The 8,316-nt window shown below is 46.7% G+C and overlaps 1 protein-coding gene across 1 annotated transcript; it reads right to left on the minus strand.

Moving 5' to 3' along the window:
• Positions 1-684: 684 nt before the first annotated feature.
• LOC120681983 (phytosulfokine receptor 1-like) lies at positions 685-4,639 on the minus strand. Its single transcript, XM_039963685.1, has one exon. The coding sequence runs from the start codon at positions 4,059-4,061 to the stop codon at positions 924-926; it is 3,138 nt and encodes a 1,045-aa protein (XP_039819619.1). The 5' UTR covers positions 4,062-4,639; the 3' UTR covers positions 685-923.
• Positions 4,640-8,316: the final 3,677 nt, after the last annotated feature.

The following is an 8,316-nucleotide window of genomic DNA, read 5'->3' on the forward strand; positions in this document are numbered from 1 at the left end:
GACTAGCTTAATAGAATTGTGGGCCCACGTGGGTCCCGCCTGAATAGTACATGGGTCCCACGTGGGTCCCGCCTGAATAATACGTGGGTCTCGCCTGAATAGTATGTGGGGCCCACGTGGGTCCCACACGAGTAGTATGCGGGGCCCGCATGAACAGTGTACGGGACTGCATGAACAGTACACGGGCCCCACGTGGGGCCGCGACTCATGAGGAGGCCCCAAATCTTGGCCCTTTAGTATAGTTACTTAATACTCCTACCAGTCCATGCCATCATCATCAAGCTACTTTTTCCTCTTTCTTCTGGAAAGGGGGCAATCAAGATGTTTGCTGATGCCTTCGGCCTTCGCACTTACGAACGTTAGTCTACCAGAGGTCAAGCAACTCGATCAGGGAACAGCATACCATCAGACTATACAAGAAGAATACAATGCTGTAGAGTGACAAGCTTATTTGGGCCACTGGTTCCCTGAATCAACCAAAGACCCAAACCATATTGCATCAACCAAAGACCCGAACCATTAAGGGTTTTGTCAGTGCTGGCTCTTGGCTATGTCAACCCATCATTTTCCCTGATCAATATTCTGAAGCTACTTCTTGTGATTGCAGTGTTCTTGGACCTTGCTTAGCTTGCAACAATATTGAAAAGGGAACCAACGAAGAAATATAAAATACAAGAAAATTGCTGAAACAAAGACAACAAAGCTGCTCAATATAGCCACTAGATTATTGAACTAATGGTTTAAAGCTACTAAGCATTTTTACACTGGTGATCTTGCAACCACCTTATGAAGGGAGTAACTACCAAATATGCTCATATCATTACTTGAGAGGAGAGCAACACCAGAGAACTCTCGGCATATCACTATGTAAATATTATATGTACACAACTAACAATTCTTAAGAAACTATAAGGTTGATCCTCTCAAGAAAGCAAATTGAAACCACTGGAAACTCCAGGTTGCTCTAAACCAGAGTCTTCTGCAATGTCGTCGAGCCATGCGACTAGCTGCTGCGATGTTGGTCTTGACTTGGGAGCAGCAGTCACACAAAGGCATGCTATCTTGAGTACTCTCATCAACTGCCTTTCATTCTCCTTGTGGTGTATGCTTGGATGGAAAACTTCTGTTTCCCTGCCCTCTTCTTTCATCTGAAGCACCCATGACACGACATCCCTGGTCCCTTTTGGCCTGCACATGTCCACAGGCCTCCGACCAGTGAGTAGCTCAAGCAGAACAATACCAAAGCTGTATATGTCGCCCTTGTATGTTGCTACAGGTGATTGCCCATATTCAGGAGGAATGTAGCCCAAGGTTCCAACTACATCTGTGGTGACATGTGTCTCATATGCGCAGATGAGTCTTGCTAAACCAAAATCAGCCAGATGGGCCTCAAATTTCTCATCCAGAAGGATATTGCTTGATTTGATATCTCGGTGCAATATGTGGGGATCACAAGACATATGCAAGTATGCCAGCCCCCTTGCTGCACCAAGTGCAATCCACAGTCTCTTCCGCCAATCCAGCAGCATCCCACTATCAGCCCTCTCGTGAAGCCAGTAGTCCAAGCTGCCATTCTCCATATATGAGTAGATCAATAGTCTGTCATTGCCGACCTTGCAATAACCTTGCAGCAAGACAAGGTTATCATGTTGAGCCCGTGACAGTGTCTCCACCTCGGCTTGGAATTCCCGCTCGATCTGAGAGTAGTCACCAGAAAGCCTTTTGATTGCAACTCTCCTCCCATCTGGTAGTGTCGATTTGTAGACAAGGCCAAAACCACCACATCCAACTATATAGGCTTGATCAAAGTTATTGGTGGACTTCAAGATGTCCTCAATGCTGATTTCTTTGTTGTTTTGGAAAAGCAGCACAAGGCATGAGTTAGAGGACTCTGAGTCTTCAGCATTTGCTACAGCCTTTGGATTATGCTCCTGCATTCTTGAATGAACAATCCTTGACACAACCACATAAGCACAGAACAAGAAAGAGACTACCCCAACTGCAGTTCCCAGTCCAAGAGCGGCAAGTGCGCCTTTGCTCTTCTTACTGTGTGCACCTTCCACAAATGGATCCTTCTTTGCGCATGAAGAATTCCGAGGAAGGCAGAGTGCAGAGTTACCTTCAAAATCTTCATTTGTGAATGTGGAGAATTGCCCACCAGTAGGGATATCTCCAGTCAAATTGTTGTATGACACATCAAACTTGGAGAGAAAATTCAGCTTCGTTAGAGATGAGGGTATTGCCCCATTGAGATTGTTGTGGCCCAAATTCAGCATTTCCAAGCTCGACATATTTGACAATCCATCAGGAATTGGTCCTGAGAAGTTGTTCCAGCTCAAGTCCAGCACATGAAGCTTCACAAGATGACCAAAGCTTGACCAGATTGGACCAACAAGCAAGTTGTTTGAGAGTATAAGAGAAGGTGGAAAGCTGCTGACTTGGTTGTACTGCAAACCTTTGCCAGTTGAATTCTTCTTGATGAATAATGGTAGGTCCCCTGTTGGTGACTGCCCACTCGAGCCATTACTTGAAATCAAACTCCTCATCTGTGTGAAGCTCATAGGAAGCTCCCCAGTGAACGAATTGTTTGACAGGTCGACGTAGAAGAGATTGTTCAGCTTCCCTAGCCATGGCGGGATGTTCCCGTTTAACTTGTTCCATGAAATGTCCAGGACATTGAGACTTTCTAAGCCCTGCAGCCATGGCGGAATTATGCCAGTGAGTAAACAGTTTGCCAGGACAAGCACCTGCATGCTCTTGAACCCATTGATTCCATCCACTGGCATTGTCTCGCCACCACGGAAATTCCTGGTGAGAACCAAACTGGTCAGGTTGGGCAGGTGTTGCAAGACTTGCAATGCCGATGACAGGTTCATGAAGCCATTTCCTGTCAGGGAGAGGTACGACAGAGATCTCAAATCCTTGAAGCTCTCCGGTATCTCCCCCACAAGCTTGTTCCTTGCAAGGTTCAGCGTCTTCAACTCGGTGCACAAAGCAATACCAGAAGGTATAGTGCCACTCAGATTGTTGGTTCCAGTATCAAAAGTGTTCAGGTTCTGCAGCAATTTGAAGTTGATAGCAATCTCACCAGACAGCGAGTTGTTCCTTAGGCTGATTACCCTCAGCATTTGACAACTTGACAATGAAGCAGGCAATTCACCATCGAACCTATTGGAGGCCAAGTTCAGGCACTCCAGCCTCCTCACCCCTCCAAACACATCAGGGATGGAGCCAGAGAACCTGTTATACGACAAGTCAAGCTGCACGAGCTGGGAGAGGTTACCAAGGTCATTGCCGAGGTTGCCGGTGAGCTGATTTTCCTGTAAGCTCAGCCTCGTCAACCTGGGCAACGTGTACAGGTCGCCGGGGATGTTCCCAGATAAGTCATTGCCGTCGAGAGAGAGCTCCGCAAGCGCCTTGCATCGGCTCAGGCCGCTGGGGATCTCGCCGGAGAAGCCATTGCCCGAGAATCGCAGGACCTCGACCGGCCCAAGACAGAGAGCGGACGAGTTGATGCGGCCGGAGAAGTTGTTGCCGTTGATATCAAGACTCGTCAGGTTCGCCGCGGCGGGGAACGCAGGGTGCGGCCCGTCGAAGCTGTTGGAGGAGATGTTGACGACCTCGATCGCCGGGAAGCCGCCGTCACTCGCCGGGAATGTGCCGGAGAGCTCGTTCACGCTGAGGTCGAGCACGCGCAGCCTCGGCAGCCGGCCGAGCACCGCCGGCGCCGCGCCGCGGAGCGAGTTCCGGGAGAGGTTGAGCGTGACGAGGCCGTCGAGGGAGGCGACCGAGGGGGAGAGGTCGCCGCGGAGGCTCTTGTTGGAGAGATCCAGGTCGACCACCCTCCCAAAATCGCAGGCGACGCCGGTCCAGGAACAGCAGGCGGCGTCGCCGGGACCCCACCCGATGAGCCCGGCGGCCTTGCTGTCCAAGCCATTGGAGAAGTCAAGGAGCGCCTGCAGGTCGGTGGGGTGGCACGTCTGGTTCAGGGACAGGCCGCCATGGACGTGGAGCAGAGCGGCGACGAGCAAGAAGTGGAACCGCCAGCGGAAGGCCCCCATCTCCGGCGAGAAACGGCGGCGGGATCCGGAAAGGAGGCTCCTTTCCCGCAGGGCATGAACGCCTGCAAGGACACGGAAGGAATCCTTGCCGGGACTCACACCACCTCGCTACAGTGCATGCATCCGAGCATCCAGAAGGAACAGGCACCCACAGCTCCGACGAGAAACACGGGAATTGTGACAGAAACCCAGCAAGAGGAGGAAACGCGTGCACTTCAAGCAGAATCCAGACAGAGGTTCAGAGAACCACCAAGAGCATGGAAGATTTCCTAATTTTTTTTTCCTGACCCTCTCCCTCCGGTCGGCGCTGAATCGCGAGATTTTGAGAGACGCAGCAAGAGGACGAGGACATCACAGGAGCAAGAGGAGGGGAGGAAAGTCAGAAGAAAGACAGGGACGGTTGGTTTTGACTCCGATGCGCTCAGCGGTGCGGATCGGATTTGTTTATCCCCATTTCTCCCCGAGGCCTTTCCTTTTTTTTTTATTCAGGGATCCATTTCCATCTCGCTCCTCCATGGTTTCTCACTTTCTCTCTCATACTTTCTTTCTCGTGACCTCCCTGTCGTGGTAGGCGCACCAGCCCAGTTGTGCATTTGATTCAACTGCAATTAATAAGCGGCGGGCGTTCTAAACTAGTGGAAGAAGCGGGTGACCCCGGGCGCAGATGATCAAACAGGGTGGGCCGAAAAATATACTAAGATCGTGTTTAGTTACAAAATTCAAAATTTCAAAAAAAAATTCCGGCACCTACATGGAGACTAAAATCTAGATGAAATAAAAAATGCATTGCGACTGCTGTCTGTAAATGGCGAGACGAATCTAATGAACCTAATTAGGCTGTAATCAGGCGCTAAATTGCTACAGTAATGTTACAGTAAACAATCTCTAATGACGGATTAATTAGGCTCATTAGATTCGTCTCGCGATTTACAGACGAGTTATGTAATTATTTTTGCGATTAATCTATGTTTAGTATTTTAAATGTAAAAAATGTCTTTTCAAAAATTTTACGGAGCGCAACTAAACACGCCTAAGTGATAATTAAATAAAATAAATGCTCGTGCAGTGGTGGGCGGTTTGGACTTGGGAGAGAGGGAGGTCAGAGTCAAGGTGATGCCGACGGTAGTAGTGGTGGCGCCAGTTGCTGCGGCCGAGTCGTATGTAAGGTATAGTTTATTTCAAATCAAACTATTCTAAGTGAATTAATAGGATATATTTTGAATGTTAAATAAGAATAATTAAATTTAAAGATGTTAATATTATTTCTTATACTACTCTGACATAGGATAAAGAAAAATTTTACATTTCGGGATAGAGGGTATACTCCCTCTATATATTTTTAAAAGGAATATTCCACTGTAGTGAGCCACACTCCAGATATCAGTTTTCAGTAAAACCTGACTGCCCAGCGCAGAGTATGTAGCTAGTAGGTGGATTAATTAATTGTTCATTAATCGATTAAATTCAAAGAAATCTTCAAGATTGTGTGCCAGTTGATATTCAGGGAAATCTCCAAGATCGTGTGCCAGATGATATTCAGAGAAATCTGCAAGATAGTGTACCCTTATGTCCGTTTTACGGCTGTACACTGAAACAGAAACGCAGCTGCATGGTTTGGCTGGATCTGACGGGAACCTGGCGATTATGACCTTTGTTCTGATTAGCAGTTCTTTATTGGGTACCAAAATAGGCACCCTGTAACTTGAGGCCGTCTCGAATTGAAAGGCCCAAGGAGTAAGGAAAAGCTTAGCAACTGATTACAGGGTCGGTGAGACCACGGAATTAGCTAGCTGGAGATAAATTGTCAGTTTTTAGCAGTGAAAATATGTGGAACCTGTTCTTTTTCAGTAAAAGCTTTTGATTACAGTAATAATACTGGTTAGACTGCTGCTGGTGTCGTGCCCGGCACAGAAGGTCCAGTAAGAGTCCAGTGTCGTCGCAGTATATGCAGTACCCGTCAGGTTTTGGTGGGAGTACCCGTCACGTTTTGGTGGGAGTTTCAAAGGGGTTTCATACACATTAATTAATATGTCATGTAGGATTATATGATGACATGTCATAGTATTTAAGAAGAAAGAGAAGAAACCAGTTTATTTAGATGAAACTCTCTCTACACGAATACCAACACACTAAGAGTCTTGAAATTAAATGTAGCATAGATTCCATAAAACCACAACATGAAATTATGCATTGGGAGAAAGTGTTTCAAATATTGTTTCATAGTCCTTTTACTTACATGGCTATCTTGAAAACAATAATATGAAATCCTCTACTGGGATTAACCTTATGACATGGACCTGTGCATGCAGAAGCCCTCCTCTCTTGAATGGTGCTCTTTATGAGGGATGCAGAATTTTCGGTAGCTGGTGAGCTCTTGAATGGTTGGTAGCAGTAGCACCCAACGGCAAAGTCAAAGACCTCGAGTCAAAGAGAAACGAGCGAGGGAGAGAACTCAGAGGAAAGGGCAAAAAAAAAAAAAGCTGGGAGAGGAACGGAGACGCATGCAAGCGACAGCGGTAGGCCTACCGAGCCATTCTGGTCCGGGTGGCTCGTTGCGTCGCGCCAGCTATAGATCCGCCGCGGTGGCCGTTCGTGACGCCGGCATTGCTGATCTAATCTTGCAAGATGTGTTCTTGCAAGCTTGTTATATATAGCGTGACGAAGAGACCTTAGGACTTGTTTGGTTGGACATGGATTCATTCCGGGTTGGAAATGATAGAAACAATAAGAGATATAATAAAAGACCGGTTTCATTTCGGGTCAAAAACTAATTGCAACACAATAAACTCATAATAGGTATAACAAAAGACAAGGATTGATTCCACACCTCTAGATTATGGATTGATTCAATGTCATTTAGTGTAGCTATCATAAGCATATTTTATTGCAATTAGTTTTCGACCCGGAATAAATCCCGATCTCTTGTTATATTTCTTATTGTTTTTAGCATTCCCGCCCCGGAATAAATCCATGTCTAACCGAGCAAACCCTTAAGCGGTGCAGATGTGCAATGCAGCTTGCTCTATACTTATATCAACAGGGGAGAATATCCCCATCTGATTCATTTCATTATGGTCCTTAACGGTCGGCCCACATGATAAACAAAAATTTACAGCATTTCTCTAGCATAGTAACAGCCGCGTGCGCGTGGTGACCAGCTGAGTGAGAGCGGACGGCGCGCCGTGCACGTCCCGTCAGCAGCGAAGAAGTAGCCAATTCAGCGATCGATCCAAAGCGATGAACCTTCCAACAAATCCAAACCGGGTAACGGCCGCTTAGACATACTAGACGACAGCCGAGACGAATTCGGTTTTGGCTTAGCCCTCACGCCATTCTCCGATCCTCTTCCTTTCTCTCTCTTTCCGCACCGCCGCTACGCTACACTTTTGGACATATTCCTCGCTCCGCCGCGCAAGCAAAGTGCAAGACTGCAAGCTGCCACCGTACCTTCATAATTTGCCGCCCGCCTAGTCTTCTTCCCTCGGACGAAAATGCAATGCAGTCTTCTTCCCTCATCAGTGTGTGAATGTGATCAGGACTACTCCTACTCGCTTCGCTACAAGACGACGAACGACGCGTAGGTATCTGGCAGAGCTGGATTAGATTACAAAACTAGTAGGCGATGGCACTCGGGCATCGGAAGACTGGTACGGTGGATGTGGGATTGCGAAGGAGGAGGGTTAGTTCACACTTTCTGAAAGTCGACGACGCACTGAGAGGGTCCTTACTCCATCCACAAAATAATGCAAGTCTTGCTTCCCGAGAAATTAAACAGTTTCAAATTTGATCAAATTTAGACAAAAAATATTATATCGTTAGATTATTTATGTAAATTTGTGGACGGAAGAGTAGCATATCTTCTTTTAGTACAGCCGAAAAAAGAGTCACTATCTCTTGGTTGACTCCAACTGTGTACTAGATAGGGGCTAGATACAGTGATAAGTCTTCAGTTTCGGGCTGTGTTTAGATCCGTAAAATAGTGGTAAAAAGAGTCGCATCGGACACTGTAGCACTTTTCGTTTGTTTGTGGTAATTGTTGTCCTATCATGACCTAACTAGGCTCAAAAAATTCGTCTCGTCGTGTACATCAAAATTATACAATTAGTTTTTTTATTTATCTATATTTAATGCTCCATACATGAGGCAAGATATTTAATGTGATATGTGAATAGTGAAATTTGGAGAGAGAAATTTTGGAACTAAACACAGCCTCAGTAGTGTCAGTACTGGTGAGTACGTAGTTACCTGCTAACCT

The sequence above is a fragment of the Panicum virgatum genome, chromosome 7N (genome assembly GCF_016808335.1).
Source record: "Panicum virgatum strain AP13 chromosome 7N, P.virgatum_v5, whole genome shotgun sequence".
In the NCBI taxonomy this organism is placed as follows: domain Eukaryota; kingdom Viridiplantae; phylum Streptophyta; class Magnoliopsida; order Poales; family Poaceae; genus Panicum; species Panicum virgatum.

Excerpts from the sequence above, each read along its gene's own strand:
- LOC120681983 (XM_039963685.1), bottom strand. The coding sequence starts at position 4,061 with ATGGGGGCCTTCCGCTGGCGGTTCCACTTCTTGCTCGTCGCCGCTCTG.